Here is a 23,176-nt window from a genome sequence, read left to right as displayed (position 1 = left end):
CAATCTCTGGCACTCACCTGGTCTCCCCTGTGCACTGCCAGGAGTAATTCCTGAATGTAGAGCCAGGAGTAACCCCTGAGCAAAACCAGGTGAGCACAAAAAGTTAAAAAAATAAAAAGGCAAACATGTCTTCGGATTGTGCCTGCTCAGTCAAATCAAAGTGTTGAGCATAGCAAATAGGCCACGACACAAGCCTGTCTAATCTGAAAGCGGGACATAGTGGACAGCCCTGGGGTTAGGAGACCAGGGTGGGCAGCGGGGTACATGAGGAGGGAGAGGAGGCAGTCCCGGGGTGAGGAGACTGGGGTGAGCAGACAGAGAGTAGGTGTGCAGGGAGGGGGGCAGTCCCAGGGTGAGGAGACTGGGGTGAGCAGACAGAGGGTAGGTGTGGGGGAGGGGGGCAATCCTGGGGTGAGGAGACTGGGGTGGCGACTGGGTGAAGCACATCAGCGTGGGCACATGGACCCCCGCCTCCTCCATGTCTTCCTCAGTAATATGGGCTTTGCCCTCTGCCCAGGCTTGGAACCCACTCTCGATCTCATCGCTGGACTTGACGTTTTCTGACTCCTTGTCGATCAGGGAGGAGGTGTAGTCCTCCAGCGAGACCAGCCCTTCCTGTGCACAGTGGGTCACCGCTCCCTCAGCACCCCCAGACCTAGTCTCAGGCTGCTCCCATCCACATCTCCTGCCCCAGACCTCAGCCCCACTCTCGGAGTTTCCTGGCTCTGGTCACTCTCCAGTGGTCCAGGCCCACTCTGCCCATTCCTGCGTCCCCACTGCAGGGCAAGGCCCTCCTACCTTCCTGGGTCCACGGCGTCCAGGAACTTCTCAAACCTGGGCTCGGGCTCAGCCTCCTCCACCATGGGCAGGTAGTAGCTGAGGCCTCTCAGGCAGGAGCGGAAATCCTTGTGAGTCAGACGCCCCGTCAGGTTGCCGTCAAAGTGTCTGAGGGAGAAGCACGGCCCTTAGGATTGATGCACAGCTTCATCGGGATGGGGAGGAGAGTCACATGGGGAAGGGGAGAGCAACTGCTTGTGGGGGAGCCCAGGGCTACATGGCTTGGCAGAGCAGAGCTGCAGTTTCTCCGGAGATGTGAATGCAGGGACCCAGGCCTCGAAAGCCAGAGCTGCAGCTCTTTCGTGTCTTCACTTCCATGACCAAAAAGGAAGGTTCCAAGGGCTAGCCACAGAAGGCCCCGGCACAAGAAGCCCATTTGCTGCACCAGCTGCAGCCAGTGTGTGCCCAAGGAAAGGGCTTTTTGCTTTGCTGCAGCTGTGAGGGCGTTTCTGAAGCAAGCATTTCTGAGGCTGGGATGTTTCCCAAACCGTGTGTGCAGTTACACTATGGTGTGTGCTGTGCCATTCACAGTAAAATACTAAGGAGTCATTCTCAGGAAGCCCACAAGGACCAAAGGCCCTCTTCCAGTTGAGATCCACAGATGCTCCCTCAAGACCTCCACCACAACACGTGGAAAGCATCTGAAGACTTAAGGGACTGAAGACAAACAAAATGGAAATTATACTCCAAAGCAACCCCCCAAATCCATGGTTGCAACCACCCTGTCCACACACTGGTTTAAGATCCCACTGAGCCACTGTGGGGGAACCCTGGGATTCAGAGATCTATGAGAAAGACCTAGAAAGGACAGAGCAGCCGTGGAAGCCACGCTCACTTGTAGGTTGCACTCAGAAGTTACTCCTGGCGGTGCTCAGGGGACCATATGGGTGGCTGGGAATCAAACCCGGCTTGGCTGCATGCCAGGCAAACGCCCTACCCACTGTGCTATCGCTCCAGCCCCTTCTTGAATTCCTTGCATAATCTCATCTCTAGAATACACACTATTCACCTTATTGGCTTCCCAGTGAGATTCCAGAGTCCCTGTTTCTTTGGGCAAAGACCCAGTTAAGAAGACAGAAAAACATGACTCTCGGAGGCCAGCGTTTTGGACAGAGATACAGGTGCCCCGAGAGGAAACAGCTCCCAGTCCTCACAGACCCCTGCCCTGGCGTAGCCCCACTTGTCAACACTCCTCTGGGAGCCAGCCCAGCCTCTGCCCACACGCACTCCCAGAGACAGCTCAGCTCTGCGAAGGGGCCTCTGCTCTGCCTGGCAGGAAACAGCCATCAGCAGGGCCCCACCTGGCGGGGGGCCGGGTCTGGGCGAGAGCCTGGCTCATGGTCCCAGCCCAATTTTGCTCCTGAGCTGATCCAGTCTAGGTGGCCTCAGCATGAGGTTCCCGGATAAGCCAGCACAGCAGACACGAGAGCAGAATACTGACCGTCCAGGAAGTAGGCCCTGGGCATGGTGGTCCCAGCAGGAGTCCGAGGAGAGAAAAGAGAAATGTGAGTTAGCAAGGACGCACAACACTGCTTGTCCAGGTGTATGAGACACGTGGATGCTCTGTCAGTAAACACCTTGCTCTGCCCAGGGTCCCCCTGAGAAGCTCAGTGGCCCTCAGCCCCTGCTCTGGGACAAATACATCAGGGACGGGGTTTGGGGCACAGGCTGGACACAGGAATCTAGACTAGCAGTACCTCTAAGCTGTGCCCCCCCTGGCCTCTGTCTCCCAGGATCTCTGGGCTCATGAATGGCGTACCGTTGTCTGGGACAAGCCCACCGCTCCATCACAGATGGTCACACCCCACACAAACTCTCAAAACTGCACTTCCGGAACCTACAGGACAACTGACCAGCTTGGACAGTTTCTTCTAACCCATGACACCGTCCACATTTCCAGGTCCCAAGACATCTGACCTGTAGAATATTTTGCATTTAATTAAAGCAACAGCCACAGACTATCTCCTTGGTTCCCGTCAGTCCCAGTGACTGACACCTTCTTACTGGGTGTCCACACCAGGTTTGTCTTGCATTTGCAGGGAAACACATCTTCTGAGCCCGAGCATACTTGGTGACAGTCACAGGCAGTCAGAGCTGCTCTGGATGGAGAATCTTATACACATATTTCTTTGGCTTTGCATGCAGTGCTTGAGGGCTACTCACAGTTCCGCCTAACTGCCACGAGATGGCGGTTTCTCTAAGAAATTTCCACCCTCGGGTGTGCTTCAGGGGTAGATAAGGGGTACTTCAGGACCTAGCATGCATTCTGGGGCGTGCAGCATGAGCAGAGCCCCTAGGGGGCTTGCCTTGCGTTCTGCAGACTTGGGTACCTTTGCCGGTATCCCATGCGGTCCCCCAATCATGCCAAGAGTGATTCCTGAGTACAGAGCCAGTAGCCACCCCTGAGCATCGTCGATTGTGACCCGCAAAACATTAAAAAAAATCAGAGCAGCCTCAATCCGATGGCAGCAAATTCTTTCGCACGCAACCTAAGTGGGGTGCCGAGACGAATCTTGCTTCCACACCCCTCATTCTCACAGATGGGAGAACACCCTCAGATATATGGGGTGTCAGGCTGTGGGGTGCACAATACCAGAAAACTCTGATGAAGCAGTTCAGCCAGAGAATTAGCAGAGCGGGTTTAGAACTTCCTTGCTGAGAGAACATAACTTTTTTGTTTAAAATCTTTAAAAAATGATTTAAGCACAGAGCCATGCGGGGACGCTCCTTTCCGGCCCTGCAAGAGATCGACCCCGGAGGCAACTGAACCACTTTGGACACGAGCGGCGCCCCCAAAATGCCTCCAAACTGTGTGCTCGGAGCTTCTGGCCCAGGCGCTGCCAGCGAGTGACGCAATTACCAAAAGAATTTTCCCTGGACTTCATATAGAAATCCAAAACCGCGCGGCTGCTATAGCAGCCTCGCGACCTAATATCTCTTGATTGTCAGCAACGTGTAAATGTTCCTTTTTGGCAGGGCTTACCGTGGGGGGAAACTCCAAACAATAGTACTGAGTTTTTTGTTGAAGGGTAAAAGATTGTAACGATAGAATTTTAGGCAGAATTTTCCCTGGACTTTATATAGAAACCCAAAACCGCGCGGCCTCGGCAGCCTAATGTCATCTAATCATCAGCAATATGAAATGGCTCCTTTGTAATGGGTTGGACTTTGGGGGGACCATAATAGGGTTAAAGTTTGTAGCGACATGTAATTTCTGGCTGTACTTTCCCTGGACTTTATACAGAAATTCAAAGCCGCGAGGCCGCTGCCATGGCCGCGCAACCTATTGTCATTTAATCATCACCAATATGAAATGGTTCCTTCTTAACGGGTCGGACTTTGGTGGGAAATCCTAACAAGAATAGTAAGTCTTTTGCTGAAATATTGAAGGCTACCAAAGTGGTAGCCATCTCTATAGACTGCACTAAGCCATATCCCCATGCTGGCTGAGAAGAAATATCCTTCTTTCTCGGGAAGAAACGCGGCGTGGCGTTAACCATAGTATGATGTCCATTAAGCTGACATGGACCTGGTGGTGTGGGAATGGGATACAAGGGAATAAATTATTATGTACTTGGAACAGCGGGACGCTGGTGGAATCTCGAGCCGGGGCCGATACCAGCGTATTACCTTTGATTCCAGAAACTGCAGACATTCTACCAGGCTATCAACTAAGCCAGAGCCCCACGCCGGCTGATGACGGGAAATAACCATCTTTTTTGGTTTGTTTTCCCTATGTCAGGCAGCGTGGTGATTACTAAACAGGCGTGATCTCGGTGGCGCGGGACGAGGGGGGGGAAAAATAGAAAAGTTATGTAACAAACAGCGGGACTTAATATCTCTACATTCTCAGCAATGGAGAGCCATCAAATGCTTCCTTGACAGTGGGACTGTCTTTTCTTTTTGGGGGGAAACCCTAGCAACAATAGTGAGTTATGTGTTGAAACATGGACTGTAACCAAGATAAAGCGTAAACGAAGTGAAACTTATCACTTACAAGGGCGGGGACTGGGGGGGTGGGAGGGGGCGGGAGGTTTAATGGGGTGGTTGGTGATGGAATATGGGCACGGGTGAAGGGAAGGGTGTTTGAGTATTGTATAACTGACATAATCCTGAGAACTATGTAACCCTCCACATGGTGATTCAATAAAATTTAAATTAAAAAAAAATCTTTAAAAAATGAAAGCTTGCCTTCCTTGATGTAGACGAGGTTCAATCCCAGGCATTTCTAATGGTCCCCAGAACCGCGCAGGCCCACACCAAACCCCCAAATAAAATTAAATTCTCAGCAGAATGGGTGTATGTAGAATTTCCAGGGAAAGAGATTGGCTGCCGAGGCTCTTTATTACCATGTTAAACAAAGTTCTTCGCGACCCACCCCAGTTCCCAGAGGAACGGCAGGTACCTTCACCCCAAAGTTCGGGAGACGTTGGGCTTGAATCTGGCCTCTTCCATCCTCCTCACGGAGAGCAGAGGACTTGGGACTTTCCCTTTGTGTGGGAACCCCGAAGTTCTCCCAGGGAGGGAGGAAGATACACGTCAGAAATGTGGGGTGCTGGGGGTGGGGTGACAGGCCGGTTTGGAGAGATCGCACTGCGGGGAGGCACAACCCTCTTCTGTGCTCTCCCTGGGTTCCAGCTCAGGCACCCTGGGGGGGTCACCTGGGCCGCCCTAAGAAGCGTTGCGGCCACCACAGTCCAAGCCAGAGAAGCCAGAGCCACTCGCTCGGCCGGCCAGCGCCGTGGGCTGTGCAGCGGGTTGAGGATCCGGCTCCTCTGGACAGAAATTCTTTCCTTTTCCTGCAGAAATTCGGAGGGTCCCGGGAGCTGTGGTTCCCGAGAGGTCGGGACCTGGGTGGGCGTTTCTTAGAGGAGCGTCCTCGGGAGGGGGGAGCGCCCACAGCGCCCCCTCGCGGGCGTCGGCGGGAGAGCCGGGGCCGGCCTTCCCGCCCGAGAGTCCCGCCCCGGGGTTGTGACGGGCTCGCCTGCGGGTCCCCAGGCAGCGCGGCCCGTGCTGGGCCCGCAGGAGCCTCTCCCCCTCCGAGCCCCGCTCGCCAGCGGCGCCTGTCCAGGCCGTCCCCGCACTCCGCGGTGTGAGGAGCAGAAGGCGGGGGAGGCCAGGCGCAGCGCGGCCCCAGCTGGGCGGGAGGAGCCTCCGGGAACGGCGCGTGTTTGTGTTTCGGGGCCACCCCCGCCCCTGCACCCAGGACTCACTCCCGACGGTGCTCGGGGAACCCACGGTGCAGGGACAGACCCCGGGCCGCCCCGGACAAGGCCAGCGCCCTCCCGGCCCAGTGCTCGATCCACGCCCTAGGCCGCGTTCTTGACCCTTCATGACCCCAGACCTAACACAGGCAAAGAGGCTGGAGATCTTGACCATGGGGAAGTCGGGCCGCGGCAGTTCCGCCCAGTGGCCACCAGATGGCGCTGTGGGCCGTTTCCGTGCTACCCCACCTGGGCACTGGTACATAGGGGAGGCGCTGGCCTTGCACACGGCCGACCCGGGTTCGACTCCCAGCATCCGGTAGCGTTCCCCTGAGCACAGCCAGGAGTAATTCCAGGATGCAGAGAGAAAAGTCAGCCTTGAGCAACGCTGGGAGTAGCCCAAAAAGGCAAAGATAAAAACCCATCTTGCTTACATGCATGCACGCACACACGCGCGCCCCATTTTTAAAAATCCAGCTGAGCCTCTCTCAACTCAGCTTCTGCAGAGTCTGTTCCTGCCCTGGCACACTTGTCCCTGTTCTCCCCGTCACTGACCACAGTTACTGCTCAGGGCCTCAGTCAGGCTGCACTTTGTCCCCGGGAGGCCCGTGGGTCCTTCCAGCACACACGGCCCCCAAACTCCCACCATGCCTGTGGGTCCTCCGCTCTCTCCCTCAAGTCAGCCTCTCTCCTCCCAGAATGCCTGTGTCCCGATGCCGTGACTGACCTTCCCTCGCCGGAAGGAGCCCTACCAACTTCCTGGTTTCTCCCTGGACCATGAGGCCAGTTTCACTTGGGGTCAGTGGATCCCAGGCTCTGGGTGCCTCCCACAAGCACCATTTGTCTTGGTAGGGGGATCAACTTACTAAGCAGTGCTCAGAGGTTTGGGGGCCCTCCTAGTGGGACTTGGTTGCTCGGGCCTTGAGGTGCTGAGGGACGCCAAGACCATAACTGTGTGTGGCGAACCTGTGGTGCCATGGATCAAAACTGAGTCTTTGAACATGCAAGACATGTGCCCTGGCTCCTGAGCTACCTCCCCAGTCCCTGGCCTGGCCCTTGTGGCCTTGTCATCCCAGACTGAAAACTGGAGGTGTCTGGATCTCCAAGAGTGATTGTGGGCTTCAGGAAAGACTCAATCCAGCACACATTCTTCAAGCAATGATGGACAGATGTGTTAAAAATAAAAAGAAAAGGTGCGGGCGAGGGAAGGACGCCTCACCGCACCGAGCCAGGCACAGGGCCTAGGGCAGCAGCTGTCTCTCCCGCCACCCGAGTTCGGTAGCCTCCGGCCGCTTCCCCCACCCCGGGGAGGTTGATGGCGAAGATGTGGCAGGCGAAGGAAGGAACGGAGCCAAGATGGTTGGTCTCACTTGCAGTTTATTCCAATCTTCCCTCTATACACTCTCCGTCTTCTCTACACCTTTATGCCACCCCCACCTTCTCTCCGAACCCCCTTTTATTGATCATGGCCCTTCCAAAGGGCGCAACACATTGACGTCACCAAAAGCACCAAAAGATCTTACAGGAAGAACATTGAGGCAACATAATTCTCTTGTATCTGCAGGCCGCTAATCTAGGCCCCCCGGAAAGAAGATACAAAAACAAAACCAAGGCCTTCTTTGGGCTGAAAGTACTCGGATTTACATCCCAAAGACCAGGCTGGGCTGCAGCAAGAAATCTACATGTCAATTACAAACTAGACAGCACCTGAAATTTACATTCCAAAGACTAGGCTGGGCCAGAGCCTGGAATCTACAAAGTCAAATCAATTCTGGCTAGCACCTTAGATCCGGGTCAAAGATCAGCTAGGTTTCTGTGACAAAAGGTTTCTGTAACAAAACTCCAGAAGGCAGCTGGAAAAGGGGAAATATTCCAACACAGATGGAGTTGGTGGGCAAATGGCCCTGATTCTTGGCTCCCTCTCAGCCTGTGTGGGGCAATTCCCAAGTGCTGCCTGCCTCACATTCTCCCAGATGTCCCCAGTGAAGCCGAGTACACCAAATGATGACAATGTAATGATGGCAGCCCGAGTCATGGGGCATTGCTAGGACAAGGAGGAAGTAGCTGTAAGGAAGAAAACCATGTACAAACATCACCGGATTCTTCTATAGCTCCGTTTTCACTTTGGGAGCACGGTGACAAGTAAACAAAGTGCCAAAGTGTTCCAGCCCTTCAACCACCCTAAATTGTTGGACTTTTGGTAACTCACTTGACTGTTGGTATTACAAGTTTCTCTATAGCTAAAACTTTAAGTGAATATTATTTCTTTTAATTGTAGCAGGAGATTATCAATCTCACAGATTTTTTTCGTCACCCTCTTGTTCCTTACAGAAAAATTTCAAAATCCATCTGTATTGGGAACTGCACATTCTCTGCAGCTTCCCCTTCCCGTGGTGAACAATGCAGCTTCCCTAACAGGAAGGCTCTGCAACTACTCCAGAGTATCTACTCCAGCTGGTAGTGCTGCTTGGCACCTGCCCTCAGGCTCTGGCACCTCCTTCCAACCACTGATGGGTAGTGCCTATCTTGACCAACGTTCTAGCAGAACAATGCTGTCTGGGGTGTCTGGCCAGAGCCAGATGTCCACTTCAGCTGTTTCTTACCCGAGTGTTTTGGAGTGGGATATTGCAGGAAGTGTTGAAAAAAAGTCTTCCATGGGAGACTTTACTGGGACTGTCACTGACCAAGACACTGCTGTCTCTTCCATGTCAATGGTAGCTCGTTATGAGATAACCTTGGATACCAACACCATGGTGTCTCTGTACCCATCACTTTCTGCCAGCCATGTTGAGAGGACACCATCTCAGGTTCCAAATCAGAGTCATAGCCTGTTGCTTCCCGACTAGGAAGGGAGCCAGGTGTTACTATCATCAGGGGACTCAGGGACCTCTCCTTTCTGGAGAACTAGATCCCTGCCTGCAATGCGATGGCTCCATGTCATACACAGGAGGTAGGGGCTCTGCCCTCCAAACGTACAGCAACACATCCCCAGAAATAGTTATGGTTCTAAAGGAGGTCCAGGCCTCAAGTAACCGACCACCAGACTCCACTTCTGGAATCTACTACTCTGTGCTTGCTCAACCCATCACAGAATTTAGTTATCAAGGTGAGTAAAACAGGGAAAAGGGAGAGTCAGCATTCAAAACTTGGGGTCAAATAGGCAAGTGGAAAACTGTCCATAGGCAGATGGCATTTAAGTTAAATACACTGAGATTTTTAAGTTTATGAAACTTGCAGTTAAATTAACTGTTTAATTTTAAACTCCCCTCACACATTTTACAGCACGTTATTTTAAATTCAGCATAAGAGTTCCTAGTGCAGATTGGAAGGTATGATAGTATAATGGCCATCTAGGCTTCATATGGTGAAACACCAGGAGCACACCAAGGAATGCCACATTTTACAATGTCCTAGTTTGAGTCCCCCAGTATTACCAAACTAATAGTAAACTACATTTCGTAACTATTGTTTTTGTGTGTTCTGAAGACATTTCAGAACTCTTATTCTGATGGTGCCACTTTAACTTTCCTTTACTTTAATGTACAACAAGGTTCTGAATACACCTGGTGTTCAGAGATCCCATCCAGAGTCATCCAACCTACAATCTCTACTTGAGCACTGATTCTCTGATGAGTGGCGCTTAATTCCGTCTCCTATTCCATGATATGAACTGTCCTTTTTTTTCCAGGAAAGATGAGAAATTGAGAGTACCCTACAGTGCTAAGCTCTGTATAGCATTTAATAGTTTACAAATCTCTAATTTCGACCAACCCATCTCGACCAGGCTTCCTGAACCCTACTAGCTGGCCTATTCCTTCCTCAGACTGCAACTTCTAGACCTGCTCCCTACAGGACAACAGCTAGCACTTCTCTCCAGCGGGAGCCTCTTCCTGTCTCTTTGACCAAGCCCCAGGCCCCACCCAAATGTCAGAGTCAGGTTCTGCTCTAAGACTTCCATTTCCAACCAATTCCATGTAGAAAGCCCAATGTTCCCGAGCCAGTAATGTCAAAGCCCATCACAAAAGAGCAAAGACCAGAGCATGAGGCTATGAAAAGGAAGGCTTAACAGGATCCCCTCTTTGGGGAAAGTGTAGTTTTTATTGAGAGAAAAAGAGATGGGCATCTCTCGATACCATGGCTATGAAATGTGAGTAACTGGAATGATGTGTGCCACTTTAGGTACCAGATGGTTGTCATAGACAAACACTTGAAATGCCATACACATTTCATTCATTCTGATATATTTTTAACAAGTTAAAGAAATGCATTAAAGTTCATAGATTGGTAAAAAAAAGTTCTAAATTTTGAGATGCTGTCAACTGTGTTTGTTATTTGGAGGTGTTTGGGGTTGGAGGATGGCATGAGAAAGAATGGGGAGTTAGAGAGAGGATAAAAGAGAAACAAAGATTCTAGAAAGAGAAACTTGGTTCGGGGTTTTAAAGCGCATAAGAGGAGAAATTTAAGGGCCTGATGAAGAGTAGGGGAGGGTCAGAGGAACAGTATTGCTTAGGGCATTTGCCTTGCAGGAGGCTGATCCAAGATTCATCCCTGGAATCCTATATAGTCCCCTGAGTCCCACCAGATGTGATCCTTGAGCACAGAGCCAGGAGTAAGCCCTGAGCACAACAAAGTATGCCCCCATTCCTGGTCTCCAAAAAAGAATGGGAGAAATGGTATGGTGAGAGGGGTTGATTTAAATAATGAAATCTAAATAGACTGAAGAAGGCAGATGAGTCTAAGATGAGCAGAAGAATAGTATAAATTCTTTCATGGATGATGTCTCTATGTCTCATGACCACCTTTGGAAAATTAAGAGATTGGAGACACATCTCCAAAAGATTTGGGTGGTCCTATGCATAAATGATCACAGTTGTATGATCGGAACACATATTACTGTGGAATGAAACTACAGTTGAGTGGTCAATGGCCCTCAGAGTTATTCACGGGCTACAGTTAACAGGGAACAAGCCAAGAGAACAGCTGTAGCAGGAAGCCTGAAGATCAGCTCCTGGGAGATGTGAAGATAAATCACCATGTACTCAGGCCCTAGGTTCGGCACCCCTAGATACACTGTTTCACTTCATCTTCCCAACAATGCTCAGAGCCGGTATTAACGGGGTCACATTGCTAGCGAGGTTCCACAGTGAGGTCCATATGTCTACGTAAGTTCTTTGGATTTGCAAACTCCCAAGGAGGCCAAGCCGGCTTTCAGGCCACAGCATCCTGACACTGCAGGAGGGGGAGCTCAAAATATATTAGCATCAGAGGCTGGCTAGGTGGTCTTCCTCAGTTCCTGGTGCCTGCAGTCTGCTATAAACATCACTGTTTACTGAAGGTCAGACAAGAATCAATGCCACAAATGCTTTCGGCGTCTCGGCCATGGGGAGCTACTGGATTGGGATATGTGCACTAGGTCATCACTCCTAAAGCGGTTCCTACTGTATCTCCTTGAGGCTGGGCAGGTCATGGTGGGAAGCGATGGTCCTAGGAGAGTTATGGGGTGATGGATGAAAGGGAAGGAAACGGGAAGTAGAAGTACCGGGGCAGCAGATATGCATCATCGGAACGTTGGTGGATGTTTTTTAAAATGTTTTTTGCTGAAAAATTTAATTTCATAAGAGGAAAAACAAAAGTAGTAAAATAAAATAGGTTCCAAATGACAGGCTACATACAAGGCCAGAGAGAGCTCAAAGGGCTGGCATTCCTTCTGGCGCTCCTGGCTGGAACTCTCCCAGCCTGGGCCCTCCCAGCACCACGTGGTTCAACCCCAAAGCAACCCCCAAAAGTTATCCACGCAAGGACTAAAGAAACCCAAAGCAAGCTGCAGAACATTGAGTGTGGTGGCCTCATTTTTCTTTTGTGGGGCTGTGGGAGGGCGTTTGAAGTGAAGTTTTTTAAGTATTTCTTTAAGGGGAAAATAGTAACAACCCGTTGGCCAGCATAGAAATTAGAGGCCCCAGGGGGAGTGTATACGCATGGCCTCATATTCCTACAATGAAAAGGGTAAGGAGTACTATGTTTATGTAATTTGGAGTTTGCAAATAAAACCTCTATCACAGACCAACGGTTATTCCCAATTTTCCTATTAACTTGTAGAAAATGAGTGAAGGAGAGAGAATTTGGACAGCAGATAGGACATTTGCCTTGCTTGTGGCCAACCCTGGTTTGGTTCCTCCGTCCCTCTCAGAGAACCTGGCAAGCTACAAAGAGTATCCCTGCTCTCACGGCTGAGCCTGGCAAGCTACCCATGCCATATTTGATATGAATACCACTGGGGCTGGCCCAAAACAAAACCTCTCCCTACACACATACACACACACACACACCCCAGATTTCTGGGGCTGGAATGATAGTATAGTTTGTAGGGTGCTAGTCATGCATGAAGACAATCTTCAAGGGACCATATAGGATGGGATGCCAGGGATTGAACCCAGGTCCACCGTGTGCAAGGCAAATGCCTTACCCACTGGTCGTCACTTTGATCCAGATGATGACATTATTTTAAGTTACAACTACCTTCAAGAAGTACTTTTGTTCATTCTGATTTCCTTCATAGATCCCCAATTATCCCATACTACTTGGGATTTTCTAATGGATGATGTAACTTGTTTATCCCAATAATTGTATCTGTCTAAATTGTTTCTCCTCTGCCAAATCCAAATGTCACTTTCAACTTCCATCCAGCAGGGTTCAGTCACAGAGAATGAGACACATAAGTATACAAACACCTGGATTGTCCAGGCTTAAGGGTCACGTGGGCATCCATCTGTGGTCTCACAGGCAGGTCAATACAATGCAATATTGCTCCCCCAACCCTCCCAGAGCCCAACAGATGAGCCATTGTTGAAGTTGGCAGACATCAAGGACAGTTAGTAAGTACATCGAAGTGCCCTAGGCACATGGAGAGCAGAGGCTAGTGTGGTTCACAGAGAATCACTAGGCATCCTTAAAATATAAAGTTGTTGGGGCAGGAGAGATAGCTCAGTGGGCAGGGCACCTGTCTCGCACCCAGTTGACTGGGCTCCTCCAGGAGTGATTGCTGCCTTCAGAGCCAGGAGCAAGCCCTGAGAATGGCCAGGGGAGGCCCCAAAACCAAAATAAATAGATAAATCTGACTGTGAAAGTTTTCTATTCTATTTTTGGCCATATTGTCCCCTTAATCTAAAGGACCCTAAACAGTATTAGTCTATGTTTTCCTGGCACAAGTTTGCAGATGGCAGATACTTTGTCACCTATTCTATCCTTGCCTACTATTCTTTTCTGGGTGCGTGTTTGCTATCGGAATACCCTACCCTTAGGGTTTTTGGTTAGGGGATGATTTGGTTTCTCATAATAACCCATCACTTCCCAACCCTAAAGAAGTAATCATGTATATTATAAAGTATGAATACAAATGTAATCTTATTAAACATTACATAAAATATATTATTAATAACTTAATGTTATTGGTTACTAGGCAATATAAATGATTACCTAGAAACTTTGTTGATTTATTAATGAAATATCTAAGCTTTTTAGTATAATAGTATTTCCCTAACATGAGAGTCTCGGGAAGGTGAAACCGTTATAACTGTCTTGTAGGATTTCATCTTGCTAACCTGCTTAATTCTACCTCTCTATCCAATCCAGACTTCTTCTTGGGAATCTGACCTCCTTATTGGCTAGCCTCTACCTTTCAACTGCCTGCTTTATGACATCATTCTCCCACCAAACCTACCACCACATGGTAGAATCTTGGGGTTCCCATGCAGTGGTTTGTAAACACATTTGGATCATCGCAAGTGACCAGTGACCAATGACCAATGACCAGTGACCAGTCATCTGTACTGGACACTTGTGGTCTTCCGATTCAGTGTTCAGACGTACTCTCGTATCGTCTCCTCATCTCATCTACCTTTTGTTGCTATTTCCCCTTCGCTGACCATGTCAGGTAAGAAATAATACTTTTCAAAGCTTTTCATTAGATTTCTTATCCCTAAACTTAGTAGTCAAGTAAAAACAGCATGTAATAATTGAAGAAAGTATTCAACTAGAATTTTATAAGCCCCATATTAGCTTGACTTTGACATTTGCTGTGTGATTTTAGACATTAACTTTCTTTCTCTCAGATACAAAGTGTTTTTACTCATGTATTATATTATATTTTATACAGACTTTATAAGCTCAAATACATGTTTATATACAAGTGTTCATTCTCTGTGTTTCCTTTCCTTTTTAAAAGTGATTTTTGCATGATAACCATGAAAAAAAGTAAATCAGAGACACTATTTTGACAGAAACAGAAAACGTAGGTGCTGTAGAAAACTGTTAATGTATACCAGGATGCTTTATCTGTAACGGTCTCTCCACTTGTGTTTGTACTTTATTATTTTACATTGAGTGCTATTTAAAAGTGTCTTTGAGTTTTCTTTCTAAACTAGGTGATAAGAAAAAATGGGGCGTGGGGAAGGTGTGGGGTGCTGAAGAGTAGGGAGGCAAGTCCTGAAACATAAGGAAGTTTAGGGTCATTTTCATCCAGCATTGACCAACAGAAGCCAAGAAGACGAGGATGATATGAAGGAGAATAAAATAGGAAATAAAAAAGACTATGGAGGGATTTATCAAGGAAGGGGAAACCGTTTGGGATAGAATGTTGAAGAGAACCAAAGATTTCAAATCAAAACAGAAAGAATATAGTTAAATATGCTGAGAGCAAGTCAAAGCAGTTTATTTTAATAACTGCTAGGACTAGAGGGTATACTATGCCTCGAGTAGAGTACCAGGAGGAAGAGCAGTTTAACAGAAAGCCACGTTGGTGGTTTCTATTCTTATTGTCTCTTAGAACACACTTGGCACTTGGCAGTTTTGAATATAAACACGCTTCAGAAGTGATGCTTCCTATAAATAATGAATAGTGTTTATCTAGGGAGATGGAAGAAGCAGAATGTTCAGTGTTTTTAATACATTCTAGTTTGTAAGCTACATGTATGCTCTGCCTGTAAAAATAAAGAAATGATATCTTCTAACTTGAATCAGAAGACTTGATTCTTTTGTGTGATAAGTAGGTTCCAAGTTAAGGCTGCTTGTCATCTTCACAAATAGTTTCTTCCTAACATAAGAGCATTTTGATAAAAGTCGACATCTATTTTTAGATCCTAAGAAGAAATAGAAAAGTCAAGTCTCACATGTCTAATTACACATATCTGGGTTGTGTGGAGTCTGAGTTTTTCTACACTAAAAACATTTGAATTGGAATTTTGGTGATCATTTCTTAAACTTTGGGAGTGACATTTTCCTGGTTGATCAAGACACTTGTAATCTAGGTTTTGAAAATAAATTTGAAATTTTTGGTGACCATTTTTTAAATGGCCTTTTCTGCTTCTTGTGTGATTTCCTGAAATTTTATGCTATGTTTAATACCTGTTGTTTGCTGGTTAATATTCAGAGGTATGAATGAGAATCATAACATAATTTCTTGTACTTATTATATTTCATTCTATTTTTTGCTCATTTAAAACATACTTTTGGCTACCAAATGCAATCACATTTATTATATTTTCTGCTGTTATGTAAGTTACTGGTCAATCTTTTCTGTTTTATGGACTGGTAAGGTGTGCACTCAAAAATCACCTCTTATTGCATCTTCTGGCTATCACTTTTAGCAAAAATAGAATACTGCTTCATCTTGTATGCATGGCACAAGTTATTAACAAACTTATTGTCTTGTTTTCTTTGGTTTTGTTTGGGAACCACATCCAGTGTGGCTCAGGGCTTACACTTGGGTCTTCTCTCAGACACTTACCGTAACTATGCTGCTTGCTACATAGCCCAGATTTCATGAATATCTATATACTTCTTTTTCAGTTCTGTGATACATATTTTTCATGATTTTTTTCTTTATCTGTATATTTCCTCCCATGTAAATCACATGAAAAAGACAAACCTTACGTATGCATATTATTCTTTTCCCCCTGAGCCTGGCTGTCTTCCCAAGGGCCCCTCGGAGGGGGTGGGTTTCAGTTTCCCTCCTGCCCCAAGCAGGACTCCCAAGGCTTAAGCCCTCAGGAGACTAGCCACAGCCATGCTCAAGGCCCCTCTTCACAAATTCGGATGAGCCTCACCCATGAAGGAACCGGCAGAGGAACCCAGGTGTGTGGGACCTGGGGCTGAGACCTCCAAGCCTGCTCGGATTGGGGACTGGGCCTCTTCCACCCAGATTCCCCATTTTCCAGTAGCTAGGCGGTCATACCCAGGGACTTCCCCCCGCCCCCCCTGCTGTGTAATGCCACCAATGGCCAACATACACAGACTATAAAAACAAGTTCTCAGAAGCGTGCGGCCGAGAAAGTTCTCTCCCTAGGAGAACCTGGCAAGGTACCGAGAGTTTCCTGCCAGCATGGGAGAGCCTGGCAAGCTTCCTGTGGCATATTCATATGCCAAAACCAGTAACAATGATGGGTTTCATTCACCTGATACTAAAAGAGCCCCCAGTGTGTCATTGTTGGGAAGGACTAGTAAAGAGAGGCTTCTAAAATCTCAGGGCTAGGATGAATGGAGACGTTACTGAGACTTCTAGAGAAATTTGAAGATCAACGGGATGATGATGATGATGATGATGATGATGATGATGATGATGATGATATTTTGGGGGTCTATTCTTTTAGTTTATGATGATGATGATGATGTTTTAATAGTGAATCACCGTGAGGGTGATGATTATTTTAACTAGGGTTGTTAGTAACTATTTTGCAGGGCAGCAATTTGACACAGAATTTATTATTTTATTTATTTATTTATTTATTTGCTTTTTGGGTCACACCGACGATGCACAGGGGTTACTCCTGGCTCATGCACTCAGGAATTACTCCTGGCGGTGCTCGGGGGACCACATGGGATGCTGGGAATCAAACCCAGGTCGGCCACACAAGGCAAACGCCCTACCCGCTATGCTAGCACTCCAGCCCCGGCACTGAGAATTTAAATAACAGTCTTCCTTCCAAAAGCACTTCTTGAGTAAATTCAATTACTCATTTTTTAGGTAGAATCAGAAACCAGGGTAAGGTTGCTACCCTTCCATGCATCGACTAGATTGAGTCATATGTGAAGCGTAGGTAACAGATACGAATTGCGAAAGCCTAATGAAAATCTGGAGATTTCCATGGTAATAGTTGTAGTGACGGCAAATGCCTACATTAATGTGAGGTATCTTCCTCCTAGTTTCTGGCATTGTAGTGATCAAGGCAGAGTCCTGGCAAGAACGTCGGCCTAAATGCTTAGGTTTCATAACCTGGTAATACATAAGGGACAGAGAGATAGTACAGGAGGGGATAAGGCACTTGCCTTGTACGCAGACAATCCAGTTGGACCTCTGTCACTGCATCCAGTCTCCTGAGCACTACAAGGAGTCACTCCAGAGTACAGAGCAAGGAATAGCCCAAGATCACTGCCGGGTATTGGTCCAAACTCCACCCCACCCCACTCCCAATAAAAATAATGAGAAAACATGACCAAGTCTCTATGCCATCTCTGGGCCACGAGTTTCTTTCTTCTGCAATAAAATGTTAGTCATTCTCTTAGGACTCATACGTTATTTTGTAGAATGGAAGCATTTTAAGAAATAAGGTATGAGTTCAATAGGAGAGCAAGCTACAGGTAGAGCTAGGGCAAGGAGGAAATAGCCGTAAGCAAGAAAACCATGTACACATATCACTGGAGTCTTCTATAGCTCTGTTTTCACTTTGGGAGCATGGTGACAAGTACACAAAGTGCCAAAGTGTTCCAGCCCTTCAACCACCCTAAATTGTTGGACTTTTGGTAACTCACTTGACTGTTGGTATTACAAGTTTCTCTATAGCTAAAACTTTAAGTGAATATTGTTTCTTTTAATTGTAGCAGGAGATTATCAATGTCACAGATTTTTTTCGTCACCCTCTTGTTCCTTACAGAAAATTTTCAAAATCCATCTGTATTGGGAACTGCACATTCTCTGCAGCTTCCCCTTTCCATGATGAACAATGCAGCTTCCCTAACAGGAAGAGTCTGCAACTACTCCAGAGTATCTGCTCCAGCTGGTAGTGCTGCTTGGCACCTGCCCTCAACCTCTGGCACCTCTTTCCAACCACTGATGGGTAGTGCCTATCTTGACCAATGTTCTAGCAGAACAATGCTGCCTGGAGTGTCTGGCCAGAGCCAGATGTCCACTTCAGCTGCTTCCTACCCGAGTGTTTTGGAATGGGATATTGCAGGAAGTACTGAAGAAAAGTCTTCCATGGGAGACTTTACTGAGACTGTCACTGACCAAGACACTGCTGTCTCTTCCATGTCAATGGTAGCTCGTTATGAGATAACCTTAGCTACCAACATCATGGTGTCTCTGTACCCATCACTTTCTGCCAGCCATGTTGAGAGGACACCATCTCAGGTTCCAAATAAGAGTCATAGCCTGTCGCTTCCCGACCAGGAAGGGAGCCAGGTGCACTACTATCATCAGGGCACTCAGGGACCTCCCCTTTCTGGAGAACTAGATCCCTGCCTGCAATGCTATGGCTCCATGTCATATACAGGAGGTAGGGGCTCTGCCCTCCAAACGTACAGCAACACATCCCCAGAAATGGATATGGTTCTAAAGGAGGTCCAGGCCTCAAGTAACCGACCACCAGACTCCACCTCTGGAATCTACTACTCTGTGCTTGCTCAACCCATCACAGAATTTAGTTATCAAGGTGAGTAAAACAGGGAGAAGGGAAAGTCAGCATTCAAAACTTGGGGTCAAATATGCAAATGGGAAACTGTCCATAGACGGGTGACATGTAAGCTTAATAAACTGAGATTTTTAAATTTATGAAACCTGGAGTTAAATAAACTCAGTTTAAGTTTAAACTCCCCTCACTCATTTTACAGCACCTATTTTCACACCTAAGATAAGGACTCCTAATGCAGATTGGAAGGCATGATAGGATAATGGCCATGTAGGTTTCATAGAAGAAAACTTCAGGAGCATAACAAGGAATGCCACATTTTCATAGTTGATCAGTCCCCCAGCATTACCACAGTAACAATAAACTCCATTTCTTAAAGTATTGTTTTTGTGATTTCTGAAGACATTTTAGAACTCTCATTCTGATGGCACCACATTAACTTTCCCTTTAATGTACAAGAAGGTTCTGAATACACCTTGTACTGGGAGATCCTGTCCAAACTACTTATCAAATCTAAAATCTCTACTTGAGCCCAGACTTCATGAGGAAGTGGTGATTTATTCCTTCTCCTATTCCATGATATGAACTATTTTTTTTTTTTGGTTAGGAAAGTGAAGAAATTGACTATATTATGCGAAGCTCTGTATAGCATTTAATAGTTTACAAATATCTAGCTTGAAAAAATCTTTAGTTTGAGGGAGGCAGAATGTGGGTCACAGCCCACAGTGCTCAGGCCTTAATCCTGGCTCTGTGCTCAGAGATCACTGCTGAAGGTGCTTAGGGGACCGAATGTGATCCTGACGATCAAACTGAGGTCAGCTTTGCGCAGGGCAGGTGCCTTACAGACTGCTATCCCTCTGTCCCAAGTCTCTTATTTTCAAGTACAGTTTGCACAAAAATTCTTTCAAATACAAAGAAAAACAAGACAACGGCACCACACGAACGACAGAAAGAACTACACAGTTACCTCCAATCTTCTAGCACAGGGCCATGTCCATGATCCTTAGAGAGAGCCAGTACCAATGCCTTGCCCGTTGCTGGCAGGTGAACAATTGTAGCACCACTTATTGTGTGGGAGGAGTATCTTGTTTACAGGGACCTGATTTCTTCTTTGGTTCTTTTTGTAGTGATGAATTCCCTGGGGATGGAGGCTTCCCTGGCATTGCAACCTTCAGGTCAGACATTTTGTCTGACACAAACTTCAGAATTGCCCGAGTCTTGCAGTAGCAGGAATCAAATACTTGAGAGGAACCCACCACCCGAGCTCAGGGATGTTCCCATAATAGCTCCAGCCCAAAGGAGCCTGGCACTGCCTTCCGCTACAACTCAAGAACAAACAGATAAGAGTTTGGATGAGATGAAAATTGGGCTTTCAAAGTCTCTGGATACCTTGCAGATCCCAATAGAAAACCAAGATCCTCCCCTGTGCCCTTTAGCAACCCGCAATATCCACCAGCTCCTGGCCTGCATTCACCCTCTCAGCCAAGAGCAACAGCCTGGCTCTGAAACTACTGGTCAGGAAAAGAATGGTCTATGTTTTGAGGACCCAGGAACACTTGAAAGTGGGACTGAATCTGGCGGTAGTCGTGCAGACATCACTACACTGGTGGAAGACATACATCTCCTCCAGCTCTTAGATCGCTTAAAAGAACTAGATCAATGCAAAGATCTGCAGGCAATGAACACCGCAGATACCATCACTCTGAATCAGGTGCAAGAAAATTCACGTGGCACTAAGGGACCCTCCCATCCAACCCAGAAGAACAAAAATAAGACCTCTGAGCCTCTTGAGGGAGAACCCAAGGCCAAAATCCCGCCAAAAGACCCAGAATGCTTGCCAGGGGGAGAAGTGATTGTTTGTAATGCTGCAGTCAGTGACAGGTGTCCTGTGACCATGGCCAAACAGAACAGCAAACCTCAGAAAGCTGCATCCAGCAGGATCAGCAAGACAAAGAGCCATGGGCAGGAGAAGACAAAAAAGGCCAGAGAAAACTCTAAGAAAGCTGAGGAGAGTAAGCAGCCAGGGAACAAGGTCCGGGCAAAAGAGAAGCCCACCACTGCCAGGATGAAACACAAGAAAAGTGAACCTGAGCTCTGCCAGGAGGCCTTTAAAAAGCCCCGCAGCTGCCCAGGCATGCGCATGCTGGAGTCCGTGCAAGTGTTTCACGCACTGGGGAAGAAGAGTGATCAAAAGCCTGGATTCTCTTCCTCCCGGGTCCTGGGTAGTTCAAAGAAGCTCCATCCATCCTCAGCTGTCAAACCCTGGCTAGGTGCCACAAAGGATGGAAAAGATCTTGAGGAAACTCAGGTCAGAGCGCAGAAACCAAGCAGCAGTGCCCAAGAATGCTCATTTCCATCCCAGTACGAGCTGCCACCTCCTGGGAAGGTCAAATTGGTACCTTTGCCTTTTCTAACCATGGAGAAGCCACGAGCTCGACCTGTTCCTCGGAGACCACAGTCTCTGGCTTCACATCATCCAGCTGCAGCTCACCCTGCCAGGCCTGGCTCTACCAACTCAGCTCAGCCAACTGCCTCCAATTCATCCCGGCCAACCACTGCATCTTTGCCAGGTCCTGTCAAGCCAGCTCAGCCCATTTCAACCAACCCATCTCGACCAGGCTTGCTGAACCCTACTAGCCGGCCCATTCTTCAGCCTGCAACTTCTAGACCTGCTCCCTACAGGACAACAGCTAGCACTTCTCTCCAGCGGGAGCCTCTTCCTGTCTCTGTGACCAAGCGCCAGGCTCCACCCAAATCTCAGAGTCAGTTTCTACTCCAAGACTTCCGTTTCCAACCAATTCCATGGAGAAAACCCAATGTTCCTGAGCCAGTGATGTCAAAGCCCATCACAAAAGAGCAAAGACCAGAGCGTGAGGCTCTGAAAAGGAAGGCTCAGCAGGAGCGTGAGAACGCTGCCAAATGCACCTCTTTGGGGAAAGTGCACATTTTTATCAAGAGAGAAAAAGAGATGGACCTCTCTCGATATTATGGCTACGTAATGTGAGTATCTGGGATGGTTGGTGCCACGTTAGGCACCAGATGGTTGCCATAGACAAACACCTGAGGTGCCATAACATTTCATTCATTCTGATATATTTTTAATAAGTTAAAGGGATGCATTAAAGTTAATAGACTAGTAATAAAAGTTCTGAATTTTGAGACGCTGTCAACAGTGTTTGTTATTTGGAGGGGGTTGGGGCTGGAGGATGGCATGAGAAAAAATGGGAAGTTAGTGAGAGAACAAAGAGGAAACAGACAAGACTGTACGAAAGAGAAAGAGACTTGGTCCGGGGTTTTAAAGCCCCAAAGAGGAGAAATTCCATGGGCCTGACGATGAGTAGGGGAGGGTCAGAGGAATATTATAGCTGATTGGGCATTTGCCCTGCATGCAAGGCTGACCCAAGTTCGATCCTTGCAATCCTATATGGTCCCCCGAGTCCCACCAGATGTGATCCTTGAGCACAGAGCCAGGAGTAAGCCCTGAGCACAACCAAGTATGCCCCCATTCCCAGTCTCCTCCAAAAATGAATGGGAGAAATGGCATGGTGAGGTTCTTTGATTTAAATAATGAAATTGGAATAGACTGAAGAAGGCGGATGAGTCTAAGATGACCAGAAGAATAGTAAAACTTCTTTCATGCAGGCTGTCTTTATGCCTCACGACCACCAGTGGAAAATAGATTTGAGACACATCTCCAAAAGGTTTGGGTGGTCTATCCATAAATGATCGTGGCTGGGAGTTGCAAACAAATATACTGGGGAAGAAACCTACCAGATAGAGGTCAACGGCCCTCAGAGTTACTCAGGGGTGACCGTTAACAGTGACTAACCCAAGAGAACAGTTGTAGCAGGAATCCCGAAGATCAGCTCCTGGGAGATGTGAAGATAAATCACCATGTGCTCAGGCCCGATGGTCAGCACCCCTAGATGCAGAGTTTCGCTTCATCTTCCCAACAATACTCAGAGCCGGTATTATGCTCCCACTCTGCAAGCGAGGTCCAACAGTGAGGTCCATATCTATGTAAGTTCTTTGGATTTGCAAACTCCCCAGGTGGCCAAGCCGGCTTTCAGGCCACAGCACCCTGACACTGCTGGAGGGAGAGCCCAAAATATACTAGCTTGACGGGCCAGCTAGGTGGTTTTCCACGGGTCCTGGTGCCTGCAGCCTGCTGTAAACATTGCTGTTTACTGAAGCTCACTCAAGAATCAATGCTCTAAATGGCGCTGGGGGTTGGGCCGTGGGGAAGAACCGGACTGGGACATGCGCACTAGGTCGCCACTCCCCAAGCGGTTGGTACCGGTTCTCCTTTCGGCTGGGAAGCCGTTGGTGGGAAGAGATGGTCCTAGGAGAGTTATGGGGTGGTGGATGAAAGGGAAGGAAAAGGGGAAGGGCTGGCACAGGGACAGTAGGATGTCATCATGGGAAGGTTGGTGGTTTACATGAAAATGTTTTTAGTGA

General features: G+C 47.8%; 1 protein-coding gene across 1 annotated transcript; it reads left to right on the top strand.

The window, feature by feature from the left end:
- The first annotated feature begins 10,156 nt into the window (after positions 1–10,156).
- On the top strand, positions 10,157–21,722 carry LOC129405009 (uncharacterized protein C2orf78-like). Its single transcript, XM_055139970.1, has 4 exons — positions 10,157–10,188; positions 13,895–13,971; positions 17,966–18,742; positions 19,846–21,722. Exons 1-4 carry the CDS (start codon positions 10,157–10,159, stop codon positions 21,720–21,722), a joined length of 2,763 nt encoding a protein of 920 aa, XP_054995945.1.
- Positions 21,723–23,176: the final 1,454 nt, after the last annotated feature.

The sequence above is a fragment of the Sorex araneus genome, chromosome 5 (assembly GCF_027595985.1).
Source record: "Sorex araneus isolate mSorAra2 chromosome 5, mSorAra2.pri, whole genome shotgun sequence".
NCBI lineage: Eukaryota > Metazoa > Chordata > Mammalia > Eulipotyphla > Soricidae > Sorex > Sorex araneus.
This window is presented reverse-complemented; position numbering and strand designations above follow the sequence as displayed.